Source organism: Passer domesticus, chromosome 15, assembly GCF_036417665.1.
Source record: "Passer domesticus isolate bPasDom1 chromosome 15, bPasDom1.hap1, whole genome shotgun sequence".
NCBI classification, from domain to species: domain Eukaryota; kingdom Metazoa; phylum Chordata; class Aves; order Passeriformes; family Passeridae; genus Passer; species Passer domesticus.
The window spans coordinates 16,448,980-16,466,486 of record NC_087488.1 but is presented as its reverse complement, the minus strand read 5'-3'; the positions used below and the strand labels follow the sequence as shown (position 1 = coordinate 16,466,486).

General features: G+C 63.0%; 2 protein-coding genes across 2 annotated transcripts; one reads left to right on the top strand and one right to left on the bottom strand.

The window, feature by feature from the left end:
- The first annotated feature begins 312 nt into the window (after window positions 1–312).
- ERN2 (endoplasmic reticulum to nucleus signaling 2) lies at window positions 313–12,023 on the top strand. Its single transcript, XM_064390191.1, has 22 exons — window positions 313–501; window positions 2,590–2,707; window positions 3,026–3,059; window positions 3,587–3,659; window positions 3,742–3,814; window positions 3,935–4,057; window positions 4,134–4,235; window positions 4,475–4,736; window positions 4,831–4,909; window positions 4,986–5,136; window positions 5,569–5,690; window positions 5,839–6,015; window positions 6,106–6,355; window positions 6,611–6,701; window positions 7,155–7,344; window positions 7,579–7,678; window positions 8,184–8,383; window positions 9,021–9,168; window positions 9,274–9,401; window positions 9,574–9,697; window positions 9,951–10,018; window positions 10,096–12,023. Exons 1-22 carry the CDS (start codon window positions 379–381, stop codon window positions 10,285–10,287), a joined length of 2,928 nt encoding a protein of 975 aa, XP_064246261.1. The 5' UTR covers window positions 313–378; the 3' UTR covers window positions 10,288–12,023.
- On the bottom strand, window positions 11,741–16,965 carry PLK1 (polo like kinase 1). The gene is made up of 10 exons (XM_064390192.1): window positions 16,562–16,965; window positions 16,266–16,434; window positions 16,044–16,188; window positions 15,594–15,687; window positions 14,878–15,097; window positions 14,193–14,351; window positions 14,034–14,111; window positions 13,402–13,556; window positions 12,789–12,971; window positions 11,741–12,452 (listed from the first exon to the last, which is right to left on the bottom strand). The coding sequence occupies exons 1-10, from the start codon at window positions 16,937–16,939 to the stop codon at window positions 12,246–12,248; spliced, it is 1,788 nt and encodes a 595-aa protein (XP_064246262.1). The 5' UTR covers window positions 16,940–16,965; the 3' UTR covers window positions 11,741–12,245.
- Window positions 16,966–17,507: the final 542 nt, after the last annotated feature.

Sequence of the window (17,507 nt, the reverse complement as noted above, 5' to 3'; positions counted from 1 at the left end):
CCGCTGGCCGTGCTCTGCTGCCCGCTGTGTCCCGGCGCTCGGTCCCGCACTCCGTCAGCGGGGTCCCAGCGCAGCCCCCGGGCAGAGCTGCCGGCACACGGGGGGCGGCAGGAGCCGGCTCCTCCGCCGCGTTACCGGCGAGAGGAACAGTCCCCGGCTCGGTGCCCGCGGCGGGGCGATGCGGGCCGTGCGCTGCCCGCGGGGGCGGCTCCTCCGGCGGGGCAGGCGGTCGGGAACCGGAGGGAGCGGGGCTGGGAGGCCGCGGGGTCGGGGTGCGTGTGCGGAGCGCGGGGGGGCGGAAGCCGCGTCCGGGACCCGCCCCGGCCCCGCTGACTCACGGCGGCCGCGCGGCCCGGCCCGGCCTGGCCCGGCCGGGACATGGGCGGCCCCGCCGCGCCGCGCCCGCGGGGGCTCCGGGGGGCGCGCCGGGGGCTCCTGCCGCCGCTCCTGCCGCCGCTCCTGCCGCTGCTCCTGCTGCTGCTCCCGCCGCCCCCGGCACAGGTACGGCCGCCGCTGGGAGCGGGGGTGCGCCAGGGTGGGACAGCGCCCGGAGGGGACAGAGCGGGGGGACAGCGCGGTGCCCGCGGGGCTCCCGGTGCTCACCGGTGCTCACCGTGCCCCGCGTGTCCTGCGGGAGCGCACGGCACTTGGTGCCCGGGGTGTGCCGGGACCCCCGCGCTCGGGGCGGGAGCGGGTGGCACCGGGGAGCGGGGCTCGCCCCTCGGCCGGGGCACCCGCGAGGTGTTGGTGGCGAGTGAGGGGCCGTGGTGCCCGCGGGGCCGGGATGCTGCCGGGGGGCTGTGCGGTGGAGCGCCGGGCTGCCACCCGGAGCGGAGGTTGTTCTCCATCCTCGCCCCAGCGCCCGGCTGTGGCCGGCAGCGGTGTCCCCTTCCCGGGGTGCCCTCGGCCCCCTCCCGCCCGCTCCTGCCGCGGAGCTGCTGCCTGTCAGGGTGGTGCCTTCGGAGCCGGATCCAGCTCCTGCAGCTGGTGGCGGTTCAAGTGGATAGGCAGCGTGCCAGGGTGGCTTTGGGTTACACGGCTAGAGCTGCTTCAGCGGAGGAAGCAGAGGATGCTGGCACCGAGTACTTGGCCGTCCCTCCCTATTCATCCTTGGGGAAGTGAGTGTGTCCCAAGCCCACGGCTGAGCTCGGCCCCAGCGGCATCACTGCAGAGCCCGGAGTGCTGTGGTGGAACCTCGGGAAAGCACGGCTCCTGGGACCAGCCCCTGGGAACAGCCACACTCGTGGCTGGGGCTGGGACCAGCGGGAGGCTGGCAGCTCCCAGGCATCCAGTGCTCCCAGTTCTGCCCATGGTGGTTTACGGGGAGCACGCCAGGCAGCCTGGCCTTTGCCCGAGTGCCCTGGCACCAAAACACTTGCAGAAGGGATGGAAAAACCCCAGTGCTTCGGGGGGAAGGAAGCAGAGAGCCCTGACAGCTGGGGGGGCCCGGCAGTCTCAGTTTCCCCCGGGCAGGTGGGAAGAGCACACTGCAAGAGCCCCGTGCCTGCCAGCCTGGCACGTCCCCAGCCGGCAGCAATGCCACTGCATGGCCAGAGGGGCTGGAGGAGCCCTGGTGGGGAGCAGGCCCCTGCCATGGCCTCTGGGCAAAGCCAGGGCGGGGAAACTCACTCTGACCTCACCTGAAAATTAAGCAAAAAGAAGTGCAAATAAAAGAACTGGGCTGGAGGTGTGGAGATAGAGGTGCATTGTGAGGGAGATGGTGTGTGCTCCTGTGCTTTGCTGCAGCTGAAGGAATCTCCTGGCCCTGCCGTGCCACAGCCACTCTTGTACTGCCAGGTTCTGCTCTGCAAATGGTCTCAGACTCGCATGCTGGCTGGGCACAGGCTGCTGGCTGGTCCCTGCTCCACAGCCAGGACAGCCCCCGGGACAGGCTCTGCCAGCTCTGCTCCCAGAGCAGCGAGGGCACTACTGAGGGGCTGGGCTCCAGGGGTGCCCTTGTGCCTCTCACGCTAATCTGTGGCCAGCCAGGGGCTCAGGCACTGCTGCCAAACCCCTGGCATCAGGGAGTGCCAGAGCCATGTGGGGCCCGTGCTGTTTGCCCATCCCTGTTTGCTGACAGGGTGAGGCTGGCGTATGTGGCACTGGCTGAGCTGGCACTCGCTATGCAGGCGCCATACGTGGAAGCAGAGCTCCCCTTCCCAGGTGAATTTGCAATTACTTCCTCAATGTCAGGTAGCTGAAACCTGCAGCTCTGAAGGCCTGAGCAAGCAATCATCGCTTCTCTGGCATGAAAAGTCACCAGACTTGTTTGTTTCTGGAAGGAGCCGATGGTCGGGCTGCTCTTGTCACCTTTAGAAAGGGATCCAGGGTTGTGACTGGGAACAGCCACACTGCAATTCATCCCACCTGTGGGAAAACTTGTTCCAGGGAGAGCAGGGAGAGGGAAGGCTGCTCCAGCCCCAGGATGGCTCTGGTGGGATGTGAGCCAGGGGAGCCAGGGGCCGTAGCTGCGGGTGGTGTGGTCACTGAGGGTGCAGCTGCCCCAGGAGCTGAGCTGTGCAGAGGAGCCGGGCTGGGGGATTGTTCCCCAGTCTGGCTGATCTCTTGAGGGTGGTGTGTCTGTCCTAGAGCCTCAAAGGTGGTGCTGTGACTGTCCCAGAAACACTGCTCTTCATCTCCACACTGGATGGGAACCTCCATGCCGTCAGCAAGAGCACAGGGGACATCAAATGGACCCTGAAGGATGGTGAGTAGTGACTGGGGGGAATTTCTTACAGCCTAGCTCCTGGAGCATGTTTGGAGTTTGGGAATGCTCCCCTGGCCTGGCTCTTGCTGGATGGGCTCTGGGCTGGCAGTGCCTCCAGCCCTGGGGTGCACTGCCAGCCCCGGCCCCAGGCACAGCTGAGCACGGATGAGCATCTGCCACTGGTGTCTCTGTTGGCTCTGAAAGGCAAACGGGCTGCGTGGCTGGGCTGGGTGGCAGTGCCACGCTGGGTAAACAGTGCTGCTGTGCTGTCCCACTCACAGGAGCGCTGCTGATGTGGCCTCTCACTCTCTGTTTCAGATCCCATTCTGCAGGTGCCGGTCTATGTGGCAGAGTGAGTGTCACCCCCGCTGGGCAGTGCAGAGGCTCCCTGATAGCTGATGGAGCAACAGCAGGAAAGGGAACCACAGAGAAATGAAATGCCCAGCCCGTGCTGTGGCATCACCTAACCCTGACCCTGGTGCTGGCACGTGGCACATGGTGGTGAGGAGGAGCTGGCACCTGCTGCACAGCCAAGGAGCTTTCAGCTTGACTACACACACCAGCACGGAGAGAAATAGAGGGAAATCCTCCTGAAAGCTCAGGAGCAGGCGGGGCAGCAGGAGCTCCTTGAGACAGGCAGGGCATCCACCAGCCTGGGGGTGGGCACTGGGTGGCTGTGGGAAGTCCCAGGACTGACCAGAGTGGGATTTATCTCCTGCCAAATCCAGTGCTGCAGGTGTCCAGGAAAGGTCAAGTCCTGCAGGGACTCAGCCCGGAGCAAACTGCTAGAGGGGATTCTGCAGTGTAGCCACTCTGTGTCCTTGGAGGTGCCCAGGGCAGGGGGTGGCTCATGTTTTATCCTTCTCTCGTGCTTCCCAGGCCAGCATTCCTTCCAGACCCCAATGATGGCAGCCTGTATATCCTGGGAGGAAAGAACAAAGAAGGCTTGATGGTCAGTGGGGCTGTGGGCATCCTGTGAGCCCCTGGGGTGCCCTGGGCTGCAGGGGTGACTGTGCCCTGCCCCTGTGTTGCAGAAGCTGCCGTTCACCATCCCGGAGCTGGTGCAGTCCTCGCCGTGCCGCAGCTCGGACGGGGTGCTCTACACGGGTACAGGCGCGGGACGGCGCTCCCGGGGCCCCGGAGCCCTGCAGGGCTCAGCAGGGCCTCAGCGGGAGCTCCGGGGACAGCGGGCTGCAGGGCTTGCAAAGAAGGCATTTTCCTTCTCAGGGAAGAAGCAGGACACCTGGTTCATTGTGGACCCCAAGTCAGGGGAGAAGCAGACCACGCTCTCAACAGAGGCCTGGGACGGTCTGTGCCCATCCAGCCCCCTGCTCTACATCGGACGGACCCGTAAGTGCCCCCATCGACCACCTGGTGACAGCAAGGGGGCACTGGAGGTGACCTCGTGCCCTGCTCCTGTCCCCAGAGTACGTCATCACCATGTATGACACCAAGTCACGGGAGCTGCGCTGGAATGCCACCTTCTCCGAGTACTCTGCCCCGCTCTGCGAGGAGTCCTACCACTACAGTGAGTGAGCTGCAGCAGCCGAGGGAGCCTGGCAGTCACGGCACCCAGCTCCCAGTGCCCACTCACAGCAGGACTCTGGCTGTGCAGGGGCCTGGGGTGACAGTGCCAGGGCCAGCAGGTCTCAGCTGTGCCCAGTGCTGGGGAACACAGGCAGCAGCCCATGGCCAGTGGCAGAACTGGGGGTGACCAGAGGAGACACAGCCCAGCTGCTGCATCCCTCATCCCCTTGCTCTCTCCAGAAATGGCACACTTGGCCTCAAGCGGCGACGGGCTGGTGGTGACCCTGGACAAGGAGAGCGGGGAGGTCCTGTGGGCGCAGAACTACGGCTCACCTGTGGTTGGCATCTACCTGTGGCACCAGGACAGCCTGCGCCGCCTCCCCCACCTCAACCTGGCCATGGAGACCCTGCGCTATCTGACCTTCCAGTCACAGGACATCCATGTCCTCAAGTGGAGCTACCAGTCTGTCAAGGACTTCGCTGCCACCAAGACCCAGCTGCTGTAGGTGGTTCCTGAGCGGTGGCAGCCGGTGGCCCCGTGCTCAGCCACCCCGATCTGTGAGGGATGGAGGGTGATGCTTGTCCTTGCCCCGCAGGCCGGCGCTCTACGTGGGAAAGCACACGACCAGTTTCTACGCCGTGACCTCCCTGGTGCACGGCAGCGTGGCGCTGGTGGTGAGTGTCTCCCTGCCCCGCTGCAGCCACCGGCGCGTCCGGCCGCCTGGTGCCCCACGAGCTGCCACGTCCCCAGCCCCAGGGCATCACGCTGGCCAGGATCGACGGCCCCACCACGGACGACGTGACCATGAGGGAGTCCGGGGAGTGCGAGATCATGCCCAGCACGGACGTCAAGTACCCGCAGGGCAGCATCGCCTCACCTCCCAACCAGTGGCTGCTCATAGGTGCGCGGCCGTGGTAGGCACAGACTCGGCCATGTCCTGGCTCCAGGTGCTGCCTGGAGGGGAGCACCCCGAGCTGCTGCTGTGCTTTAGGGGCAGTAGGCCGAGCTGCTCTGCCCAGTGGGGTGAATGGGATTAAGGCTGAGTCACCTCAGGCTGTGGTGGTGCTGGTTTGGGATTCCTTTCAGCTCCTCCTTGTCCCCTCCTTCTTGGGACTCATTTCAGTCCCTCCTTTTCCCCTCCCCAAGAGTGACTGCTAGACACCCCGTGCAGGGGTGGGCAGGGACCCTTTGAAGCAGGGCTCACAATTACCCATGCTGGGGGTCCCATGAGAAGCAGCCCCCCTACTCCAGGAGAGCCAGGGCTGCTGGCAAGGGATGGATGCTGAAACCAAGAGGTGAACTGAGGGTTATCTCTGTTCCCCTCCTGCCACAGGGCACCATGAGCTGCCTCCTTTGGTCCACACCACAATGCTGCGAGCCTTCCCAGAGAACCTGAGGAAAACCACGGAAACCATCATCCCCAGGGCTCCTCCCACCAGGACCGTGTTTGACGATGTGAGTGGTGGAGGCTGCTGGCTCACTGAGGGGTCTGTGCTGCTTGGGGTGCGCAGTGGGTCCGCAGCATGGGACAGGACAGGAAGGAAGTCCCAAACCCAAGTGCCCTGAGGTGTGTGCCTCACCCAGCCCTGGGTGTGTGTTGCAGTTCCTGGCCCCGAGCAGCCCAGAGGAGCCAGCTGTCCGCAGCGAGGGGCAGTTCCAGCCAGAGCCCACGCCGGGGGAGCAGCTGGAGGTGTACCCCGAGTCTGGCACCTGGGACCTGCTGATGGCTGCTGTCGGCACGGCTCTGCTGGGCGGGGGAGTGCTGGTCCTGCTGCTCACCGTGAGTGCTGGTGGTGGAGGGAGAGGGGCAGCGGAGCCGATGGCCCAGCGTGGCTCCCGGCTCTGAGTACTCCCATGGTTTGTGTTCCAGAAACTGCAGCGGCAGCATGTGGCCCAGCAGCAGCAGCTGGAGGAGCAGATACAGCTCCTGCAGCAGCAGCAGGAGATGCTGCGCTCCGGCCGAGTCTCCAGGGAGGGCGTCCCTGAGGAGCCCAGGGAGCTGGAGCTGAGCCAGGGCAGGGCCTCAGAGCCCTCACAGAGCTCCAGCCCCTCTGCCTCCCTGAAGGACTCAGCTAATGGGACGGTCAGCCCAGAGCCAGCTGCCCCAGTGGCTGAGGAAGGTGGGTGCAGGGGGAATGGGCAGGCAGTCGGGGCTTCTGTGCAGAGATGCCAGCACCCAGAGCAGGTGCAGGGATGCCCTCAGAGGAGAGGGCTGCAGCCACCTGGGATGGGAAGAGGTGCCAGATCTGCTGCTGGATAAGCGTGGGCTACATAAGAGTAGTAGGGCCCAAGATATGGCCAGATGAAATGAGTCTGTCCTCTATACAGAACTAATGCTTGGAGGCTGGAAGATGGCTGTCTTCTCTCCATTGCAGATGCAGAACCAGACCTGGTTGTAGTTGGGAAAGTTTCTTTTAACCCCAAGGATGTGCTGGGCCATGGAGCTGGAGGAACCTTTGTCTTCAGGTGGGTGACACTGGGTGCCTGCCCCCACTCTGCTCCCTTTCTCCCTGCGAGGCACAGGGATAGCGACAAGGCAGCTCAGGGTGGTGGCCACTGGTTCAGGCACTTTTGAGAACTCACCCCTTTCACCTTCTTCTGGTCTCATCCCACCCATCCTGGAGCTGGGCTCGTGGCCCTCGTTGACCAGGCACTGGGTGCACAGGGCAGGTCCCCCTTGCAGCCCCTCCCTGCCTGCCTGCAGCTGCTCTGGCCCCTTGCACGGTTCCTAGGCTTTGGCTGAGCCCCTTTTCCAGCACTGAACACAGAAAAAGTGAGGGATGTCATTGTCCTACCCTCCATTTCCCGGCTTACACTGGGAGGATCTCTTCCTGTCAGTGATGTGACAAGGCTTGGGGTGCAGCAGAGTGACCTGTGCTGGGGACCCTGTGGGTGAGCGTGGCTGGGCTCTCTGCACAGGGGGCACTTCGAGGGCCGCAGGGTGGCCGTGAAGCGTCTCCTGCCCGAGTGTGTCCACCTGCTGGACCGCGAGGTGCAGCTGCTCCGGGAGTCGGACGAGCACCCCCACGTCGTGCGCTACTTCTGCACCGAGAGGGACCGGCAGTTCCACTACATCGCCATCGAGCTGTGCTCCGCCACGCTGCAGGAGGTGAGCGGCCACGGGGCTGCTGCTGCGGCCCTGGGAGCCCTGAAACAGCAGCCTTGGGCACAGACAGCCTCTGCTGCGCCCTGGGAGCCCTGCAGACACCAGCCTTGGGCACAGGCAGCCTCTGCAGGGGCTCCTCTCCGTCACCCCCATCACGCTGGGGTGGGGTGTCTCTCCAGCCAGCTTGCCTTTGCCCAGTACATCTGGCTTAGTTCCTCTCCTCCTGTGTGGTTCCAGTACGTGGAGAGCCCCAGCTTCGAGCGCCGTGGGCTGGACCCGGTGTCCGTGCTGCGCCAGACCATGTCCGGGCTGGCCCACCTGCACTCCCTCAGCATCGGTGAGGGCCAGCAGTCCCCTCTGCAGCCTCTCCTCAGCGGATGCTGCAGGGTTTGGGCAGTGTCTGTGGGGGTTTGGGCAGTGTCTGTGGGGGTTTGGGCAGTAGCTGTTGGGGTTTGGGCAGCGTCTGTGGGGGTTTGGGCAGTGTACGTGGGGGTTTGGGCAGTGTCTGTGGGGGTTTGGGCAGTGTCTGTGGGGGTTTGGGCAGCGTCTGTTGGGGTTTGGGCAGCGTCTGTTGGGGTTTGGGCAGTGTCTGTGGGGGTTTGGGCAGTGTCTGTGGGGGTTTGGGCAGTGTCTGTGGGGGTTTGGGCAGTAGCTGTTGGGGTTTGGGCAGCGTCTGTGGGGGTTTGGGCAGCGTCTGTTGGGGTTTGGGCAGTGTCTGTGGGGGTTTGGGCAGTGTCTGTGGGGGTTTGGGCAGTGTCTGTGGGGGTCAGCAGCTCATGGGGCTGTGGCAGAGCCCTGTTTGCTCCAGCCCTGCCAGGTGACACCACACCTGTCACTTGCAGTGCACCGTGACCTGAAGCCCTGTAACATCCTCATCTCTGTCCCGAACCGCCACGGGCAGATCCGTGCTGTCATCTCCGACTTCGGCCTTTGCAAGAAGCTTCAGGGGGGACGACAGAGCTTCAGCCTCCGCTCCGGGATCCCCGGCACTGAGGGCTGGATCGCGCCCGAGGTGCTGCAGGAGGCGCCGAAGGAGAACCCTGTCAGTGAGCCGTGGCCTCCCCTGCCCTGGGTGCTCCTTGGGCCCATTGTGGCACTGTCCCCATGCTGGCACTGGCCTCAGGTCACAATTAAGATGAGAGCTCCATGAGCCAGAGCCAGCCCAGACACAGGCGCTGTGCTCCTTGCCAGGGCTGTCCCCGTCCCCTGCCCTTGCGGGACAGTGCCCAGCTGTGTTCAGCACAGGTGTCTCATTAGGCTCCATTAGTCCTCAGAAATTCGGGGTGGGGGGGTTGGAGGGGCTGAGGGATGCTGCCAAGGTCACGCTTCTCCTCTCTTCAGAATTGGGGATCTCATTCCCACTGGGAGCAGCTGCTGCACTGAGCCTGGGCAGTGCTGGGGCTCATGCTGGTGTCTGTTTGCCTGCTAGTGGGACACCAGCAGCCCCTGCACGTCTGTTGGGCTGTGGAGTCCTGAATTCTGGTGGGCCTCTGGAAACCCCTTCTCTCTTGGGGACTGGGGGTGATGGGGCTCCCTGACGCAGGTAGCAGAGCAGGAGCCCCATGTGATGCATTTTCCAGCAGCTCTGCAGCCAATGACCACGTGAAAGGACAGAAAAGTGGGAGGTAAAGGTTTCCTTGCCTTTGCCTGAGGGTCCCAGGTGCCCCTGTGTTTTGCAGACCAGTGCTGTGGACATCTTCTCAGCCGGGTGCATCTTCTACTACGTGGTGTCGGGGGGACAGCACCCCTTTGGGGACAGCCTGCGGCGCCAGGCCAACATCCTGGCAGGCTCCTACCAGCTGAGCTGCCTGCAGGAGGAGGCTCACGGTGAGACCCTTCCCCCTGGCACAGCACCACGGGGAGGCTCTGGGCTGAGGGTGCTGCTGCTCCTGGAGCAGGGGCGAGCTCTCTGCTGCTTTGCTTCACCCCCAGACAAGCTCGTGGCGAGGGAGCTGATTGTGGCGATGATCAGCTCCGAGCCCCAGCGCCGGCCCTCGGCCCCCGTGGTCCTTGTGCATCCCTTTTTCTGGAGTCAGGAGAAGCAGCTGCAGTTCTTCCAGGTGAGCCTGTGCTGTCCCACTGGTGTGCACTGAAAAATGTGCTGGAAATGGCTTTGTTTAGGTCAACTTGCTGATTGTGAGCTACTCTTAGGAGGGGTGGAGGGGTCTCTGGGTCTCTGTCCCACCTCGTGCAGAGCAAGGGCAGTGCCATACCCACCTCTTGGGCACACAGGACGTCAGTGACCGTGTGGAGAAGGAGCCAGCCGAGGGGCCCATCGTCTCAGCCCTGGAATCGGGCGGACGGGCGGTGGTGAGGACCAACTGGAGGATGCACATCTCCCTCCCGCTGCAGATGGGTGAGCATGGAGGGGCCAGGCTCATCGCTGGGTCCAGTGAAGCTGGTAGGGACTGGGGTTCCAGGGGCTGGTGCTTTTACTGGCCAGCAGGCACCTGCTTGTGCCCAGGAGCCAAAACGCAGGGCAGGTGAAGGTGGCAGCCCTTCCTTGGGAGGCCGCAGTGCAGCAGGGCTGGATCTGGCACTATGGGGGCTGTGGCAGCCCCCACCCCAGCTGTGCCCCCCTCAATCCGTGTCTCTCCTGTTGCCCCCAGACCTGAGGAAGTTCCGCACCTACAAGGGGGGCTCAGTGCGTGACCTGCTGCGGGCCATGAGGAACAAGGTACGGGCACCCAGCTGCCCTTGGCCCTGCCACCTCCACTGTCCCCGTCCTCTCTCACCTCACCCTCTCTCCCGCAGAAGCACCACTACCACGAGCTGCCGGCCGACGTGCGGGTGGCCCTGGGCTCTGTCCCCGAGGGCTTTGTGCAGTACTTCACCTCCCGCTTCCCGCGGCTGCTGCTGCACACGCACGGGGCCATGCGGGTCTGTGCCCACGAGCGCACCTTCCACCCCTACTACTGCCAGGGCCTGAGGGGCGAGGGCGCCTGAGGGCCGCGGGTCATGGCTGAGGGGCAGCGGCGCCTGAGGGCCGCAGGCCATGGCTGAGGGGCGACGGCGCCTGAGGGCCACAGGCCATGGCTGAGGGGCGACGGCGCCTGAGGGCCGCAGGCCATGGCTGAGGGCCACGGGTCATGGCCGAGGGCTTCGGGTCATGCCTGAGGGTCAGCGGTGCCTGAGGGCCACAGGTCATGCCCAAGGGCTGCAGGTCATGGCTGAGGGCCACGGGTCATGGCTGAGGGCTGGTCATGCCTGAGGGGTGACAGCGCCTGAGGGCCACGGGCCATGGCCGAGGGTCATGGCTGAGGGCTGTGGCCACTGCTCCCCGCCCGGGCCCTCTCAGTGTCCTGCTGCCAGGCCAGGTGAGGGCACAAGGCAGCAGAGGTATCACAGTCAGACTCAGGTGTGAAGGCATTTGGGTCAGAAAACAAAGACAACTCAGATGGATGAAGTGATTGGAGAAGAAAGAAGAGAACATGTTGTGTTTTCACAGCAGGACCCTGGCACAGCGATGCCCTCAGGCTGCCATCGGCCACAGTGGACATTGACCAGGGACAGGAAGCTTTGTCCCACCTTGTGCCTTGGGTTCTCTCCTGTGCCAGGGGATGCAGCTCCTTGAGCACACCAGGCCCCCAGTCCTGACACTGGAGCTGCCCCTCAGCCCCAGCAGGGCTGTGCTCACCAGGCCAGGCAGAGCAGCCACCCTGGGGCTGGCACCTGCCCATGGCACCGGGGCTGTGAGGGCACAGCCCTGCCATGTATCTCCGCTGGGCTCAGAACAGGGGTTTGTCCCTTAGGGGGCCCAGCAGCCTGTACCCGTGCCAGGCCTGGTGGCACAGCAGTATGGAACCCCTGGGATCCTTCCCTCAAAGACAGGCCTGTGCCTGCAGCTCCCCCAGCCTCTCCTGCTGCCCAGGGTGGGTGTCCCATGGGTGCTTTGGTTCATGGTAGCCCCATGGGCATGTGTTCCCTGCGAGCCAGCCTCCAACAGCAACTGAGCCCATGGGCACAGAGAGCCCCACAGCAAAGCTCTTCTGTGGAACAGCAATAATTTTGTATAGTCTGATTCCTGTGTGTGCTGGGGTGTGGGATTTCGTTACACAGGTAACAGGGTTTGTACCAAGTTTATTTTCAGAATATATTTATACAAAATGTTATAAAAATTAAAAAATAAAAACTAAAAAGCTTGTCCTGCTTAAAAACAAACTGGCCTGAGAGCACCTCTAGTTGCTGGCAGGGGCAGGAGAGCAGGCAGGTCAGTGGGCTCCTGCTGCCAGAGAGGACTTGTGCTGATTCTTTAGCAATCATTAGTTATGGAGCCAAGGAAGAGGCAAGCCCAGCCCAGGGTTGTCAGTAAGGGTAAGAGGATGCCTCATCCAGAGGGGAAGCCAGAGAGGTGCTGCCCTCTCTCTCAGTAAGGCAAAGGGAAGTGAAACAGCCTGGATGCTGTGTCAAACAATCTTTATTCAAGTTATGCAATATACAAAAGTTGAGGTTTCATGGAGTTTCAGTATTAAAAGGCCGATTGCGCAAATCTCACCCTGGGTTTGTTCAATACCTTACCTGAGCTTCTACCAGAGGAAACGAAGCCCAGAGCACGGGCACAGCCATGTACGGACACCTCACGTGCCAGCTCTGCTCTCTCAAGAGCAGGCCCAGGCACCTCAAACGAGAGGACGTGTTTGGAGCTGGGCTTTTGGCTTTGGGAAATTAGAAAAACAGACTAGGTAGGGAATTAAAAAATACACTGTGTTAGGAGCAGGAAGCAAGAAACCTTTGGGCACCAGTCAGTAAACACCACCATTCCCATAGCAGCAGGGGCTTCCTTGCAGCAACGAGCCCATACCCAGGAATGGGAACCCAGCTGGGCCACGGGAGGGAAGCTGCCAGACCTCTCCCTCCACAGCTGCACAGTTTGGCACAGATGTTGAGTCCGGCAAGAACAAGGTCTAAGAGGAGGATTTCGCCCGGCCCGAGCCAGACTTGGAGCTGAGGAGCTTCTCCACCATGGTGCGGGCGTAGCGCAGGCGGCTGGCCAGCTCCCGGCAGCAGCCGTGCTCCTCGATCAGGCTCAGCTTGTACGTGCGGAAGTCCCGTTTCTCATCTATGTATGTGACAGCAGCCATGAGAGGGCACAGGATGACCTTGGTGTGGTCCTGCAGGGGAAGAGAACACACGCTCACTGAGCACTGTGCTCCTTGGGGCAGCATTTCCTCTGGATGCCATCTCGGCAGCACCCCGAGCGTGTGACAAGGTCCCTCTAGAATTCCTTCAGAGTGCAGCAAAGGGCAACAGCTGGCTGCAGTAGCCAGCGTGCTGCTCCAGAGCATAGCCCCTCACGAGTGAGGAGAGTCTGGGGGCCTTGGGTACCAGCACAGACAGCTCCCAGGGCCGGGCTCCCTGGGCAAAGCCTCAGCTCAGGTCATCCCCTCCTGCCACTGTCCAAGCAGCACCACGTGCAGCCAGAGCCACAGCCCTGCAAAGAGCCTCACCTGGAAGAAGTTGATCTGCACGGTGCCGTTGCTGAGGTGCAGGATGATGGCACTGCGGGTCCGGAACCAGGTGCACAGGTAGGGCAGTCGGGCCAGCTCGTCCCCTTCCCGTGGCGTGATGTTCGCCCCCGCCTTCAGCAAGTGCTCGCTCATGTAATTCCGGAAGTACTTCAGTAGTGTTATCTGCACAAGGGACGGGCTGTGAGCGGCTGAGGGTGACCCCAGGCACGGCAGGCAGAGCACAGGGACTGCCATCACAGTCCCAGACCCTCCTTACATCTTTCAGAGCTTGAGGTGTCACAGCAAAAACTTGTGGAAATCTTCAAAGTTAACTCTGACCGTGACACATCAGACTCGCTTTGCTGAACACTTTGGTACATGCAAGTCATGTGAGCACTTAAATTTCTGTGCAACTGCTCATAAATGAGCCTCAGATAGCAGTTAGAGCTGCTGGTGTCTGTCCTTGGGCCATGTGTCACCAGCTAGAGGAAGCCTGCAAAGTGCCAGTGGCCTCCAATAAATGTTTCTCCCTGGAACCCACCCTGCCATCAAAGCCTAAGGGTGGCAGGAGTTTCACCACCCCCCAGCCAGGGCTCCTGTCCCCAGGACTAACCTTCTTGTTGAGGGCAGAGGGGTAGGACCTCACGGTGAAGTAGGACTCTGTGTTGTTCTGCTCAATGTACTGCAGGTTGTCCCCATCGTTGTACATGATGAGCCGAGTGGAGTCGTTGAAGAGAACCCCAACGCTGTTGTCACAGAGCTGGTAACCTGCCCAGAAGGGACCCCGTGAGACCTCCAATCTCAGGGGACTGCCAGCGGTGGGAAGTACCAAGGCAGATGGTTTATCACCCAGGGATTCCCTAACAGCCACCCCACAAGGCCCTGCCAGGTCTCCTCTTTGGGAGGGTCTGGCTGGCACTTCACTTCTGGATTTGTCACCTCCTTTATTGCATCAGCTGCTTCAAAAACAGCCTCTGCTGCCACCGTGGATCCCTGTGCAGGCTGGGGAGAGCTGGGTCACCTCATGCACAGACACTATTGTCCACGTTAAAGTGGCCAGGGCTGATGGTGAGTGACCACTGCTCTGGATTCCCGGGGTATTTGGTAAGGTTCCTGGCAGTGGTCTTGGACACACACTGGAATATGGCGATTAAAAACCCAGGCCTAGGAAATGCCCCAGCCCAGGCTTCTCCCAGCCCCTCAGGCATGAGGAAAGCCTGAAGCATTGCCACCCACAGCACTTACCGAGTCCGTACTTATCCGAGTAGTCCACCCATTTGCTAACCCAGAAGATGGGAATGCAGGCTGGGTCCTCAGCTTCTTCTGCAGGAAGAAAGCACTTGTTAGGAGACATTTCCCACAGGCTGTGCACCCCACGAGGCCCGTGGGCTGCCCCAGGCTCACCTTGCCTCACTGCTACTCTCTCGGAGGGCTTGGCTGCGTTGACTGCAGTCAGCTGCTGCAACATGTCAGCCAGGTGGCAACTGACAGCATCTCCCACCTCCCGCAGCCCCGCCGCTTCCTCCTTGTCCGGCAAGGGCTCCTGGGCAGGGCTGTCCAGTCCTGGGCCAGAGAGAGAACAGTGAGGCATTGCCAGGGCAAGGTTTCCAAAGGCACCAGACTTACACCCTACCCCAGGTACAGGCAACACCTGACACTCAGAACGGCTCATGTTGGAAGGGACCATGGTGGGACATGAGCAGGGTAATTCCAGAGCACAGGACACGTCCAGAGGATTCTGGAATATCTCCAGTGAGGGAGACTCCACACACCCTCTCTAGGCAATCTGTTCAGTGCTTGGGCACTGCACAGAAGAGGTCGTCTTCCTCACATTCTGATAGAACCTCCCAGGTGTCACTTTGAGCCCCTTACAGAGCTGAAGCAAACGCAGTGCTTCACCCCGGGCAGAGCAGGGAGAGCCCCCTCACCCACAAATGCTGAGTTTCCATACGATCAGGAGAAGATGAGAGAGAGGCACACTGAAAGTTGTGCATGCTGCTGGAGGCCGGGCAGGCTCTGCCCACCCCTGCAGCCCGGGTGAACTCTGCCCAGCCCCGCAGCCCAGCCCCAGCTGGGCACCCACGGGCACCTTTATTGAGCGCGGTCAGCGGCTTGCGCCCGCCGAGCTCCATGCTGCTGGGAGCCAGCGAGAAGCGGGGCGCGATGGTCAGGCAGCTGGTGGGCAGGCGGCTGGGGAGGTAGCCCGAGGTGAAGAACTCGTCGTTCAGCAGCTCGTCGATGGTCGGGCGCGTGGCGGGGTCCGACCTCAGCATCTTCTGGATGAGGTTTGCGGCCACAGGGTTGATGTGCTGAGGGACAGGCGGAGTTTAGAGACGGGTCAGGGGACAATGGGTGCTAGTGACAAAGGAACAGGGTTTGCAGCTCCACCTGGAGCAGAGCCCCAGTGCTGCATCAGGCAAGCAGGACACAAGCCAGGCAAGCAGAATTGGGTGGCCCAGAGAACTGGCTGCTAACAGCACCCAAAGCCTGAGGTCCAATGACTGGAGCAACACCAACTCATCAGCAGTGGGATGAGCTGGGGACCTGGCCCAGGCTTCATGGATTGCCCAAGTCCATTCACCCCCACACACCAACAGCCCAGCTCAGATTTTTACTGGACTGGGGGGCAGGGAGCTGCTGGCTCCCCACAAGGCTCACGCCACCCCAGCCTGAACCAGCCCCCCAGCACTGAGAGCCCCTGCCCTGCTGTGGGAGAGCCCACGGAGTGCCAGGCACAGGGGCTGCAGCAGGAGGCTCACCAAGGTCACCGTGAGCCAAACGGAAGCTCCACGGGAAGCAGCATACCTTGGGAATGGTGTACTCGTTCTTCTTGATCCGGATGTACGTATCCTTTAGACAAGAGGTCTCAAAAGGCGGTTTCCCCACCAGAAGAGTGTACCTGGGCATTCCCAGACAAAAGGGTGTCAGTTTTGCAAAAGAGACTCAGATTGCGCATAGGAACGACCATGTCCTAAGCACACCCAGGGGCTTTCCTGGCAAAGGGAACATGCTTAGCATCGCACACACTGACAGCTATGTGTACTGCACCTGGATACTGTCCCTGGAAAGGGAAGCTGGGATCTAGCACCCTGCAGGGAAAGTTTCAGTTGGGGAAGGTCGGGAGCTGCCTAGCAGCAGGACTCAGCACTGTGGCAACAGTGACCTGGAGCTTTGGATCACACTGAAGCTCAGAGGGGCCAAGGAGACCAGAACCACAGGGATTCCCCACGGCCTCTGAAAGGCAGTTTGACTCACATAATGCAGCCTATGGACCAGATGTCCACCTCGAAGCTGTGCCCCTTCTTGCCCAGCACCTCTGGGGCGATGTAGTTGGGTGTCCCACACAGGGTCTTCTTGCGCTCCCCATCGTACTCTACCTTGGTGGCCAGGCCAAAGTCGCCTGGAGGGACAGGGAGACGGGATATGAGCAGGACGCCCTGGCTGGCTGATGCCTGGGCTGGGGTCCCTGCCACTTACCGATCTTCACCTCCATGTCGTCGCTGAGGAAGAGGTTGCCCAGCTTGAGGTCGCGGTGGATGACGCGGTGGCTGTGCAGGTACTGGCAGCCCAGGATGGTCTGCCGCAGGTAGTACCGCACCTCGGGCTCGCTCAGCGCCTTCCGCCGCTTGTGCAGCTCCAGCAGCGACTGCGGGGGACGGGCGGTCAGTACCGGGGCGGGGGTGGCGGGACAAGGACGGGCTCAGCGGGGCAGGACGCGGGGAAGGGGACAGCCCGCACCCGGGGACACCGACACCCGCCCCCCAGCCCCTCACCCTGCGGCGGCACAGCTCCAGCACGACGTAGACAAAGTCGTCGTCCTCGAAGAAGCCCTGGAAGCCGACGACGTGGCGGTGGGAGAGGCTGCGGTGGATGGCGATCTCCATGGACATCTTCTCCTTCTGGTGCGGCTTCACCAGCAGCGACTTGGGCACCACCTTGCCCGCGAACACCTCGCGGCTCTCGGCCTCGGCCAGCTCGTAGCACCGCGCGAAGCCGCCCTTGCCCAGGAACCGCCCGCGCACGAAGCTGCGCCGGGTGCGCGGGTCCACCAGCACCTTCGGCACCTCCTTGCCCGCCGCCGCCGCCGCCGCCGCCCGGGCCGGCTCCGCCAGCGCCGCCGGCCGCGCCGCCTTCCCGCCCGGCGCGCTCATGCTGGCTCCGCTGGGCACCGCGGGGCCCGGCTCCCTGCCCCCAAACCGCCGGGCGAGCGGCGCCTCCCGGTGCGGCTGTGCGGGCCGGTACCGCTGCAGCGGGCGGTCTCGGTACCGATGGAGCTGGGGGTGCCGAGTCCCGGTGCAGCTGGGGGTCCCGGTACTGGTGGAGGTGGGGGTACCGAGTCCCTGTCCCGGCGGTTCCCGGTCCCGGTGCAGCTGTGGGTGTGGGTGTCGGTGCTGGTGGTACCGAGTCCCGGTGCCGGTGCAGCTGTGGGTGTCGGTGCTGGTGGTACCGGGTCCCGGTGCCGGTCCCGGTGCAGCTGTGGGTGTCGGTGCTGGTGGTACCGGGTCCCGGTGCCGTGGCGGGGCGGCGGGGCCGAGCTCGCTCCCTCGCTCGGTGCGGCCGCGATTCAAAGGCGGCGCCGGGGCCGTTACCGCGCGCGGCCGCTCCCCATTGGCCGCACGATTTAAAATCCACGCGCCGCGCGGGGCTCCATGGGAGCCGGGACAGGCACGCGCCCGCGGGGGCGGGGCCGGGCGCGCTCGGACACGCCCCCCGCGGCGC

Bases quoted from the DNA above. Each gene is read 5' to 3' on its own strand.
- ERN2 (XM_064390191.1), top strand. From the start codon at position 379: ATGGGCGGCCCCGCCGCGCCGCGCCCGCGGGGGCTCCGGGGGGCGCGC. The intron at 4,236-4,474 runs GTGAGTGAGCTG...TGCTCTCTCCAG, and splicing joins CGAGGAGTCCTACCACTACA to AAATGGCACACTTGGCCTCA. The intron at 9,169-9,273 runs GTGAGACCCTTC...CTTCACCCCCAG, and splicing joins CCTGCAGGAGGAGGCTCACG to ACAAGCTCGTGGCGAGGGAG.
- PLK1 (XM_064390192.1), bottom strand. From the start codon at position 16,939: ATGAGCGCGCCGGGCGGGAAGGCGGCGCGGCCGGCGGCGCTGGCGGAG. The intron at 14,352-14,877 runs GTGCCCGTGGGT...TCTCTGGCCCAG, and splicing joins GCTGACCGCGCTCAATAAAG to GACTGGACAGCCCTGCCCAG. The intron at 14,112-14,192 runs GTGAGCCTGGGG...TTCTTCCTGCAG, and splicing joins GAGAGTAGCAGTGAGGCAAG to AAGAAGCTGAGGACCCAGCC.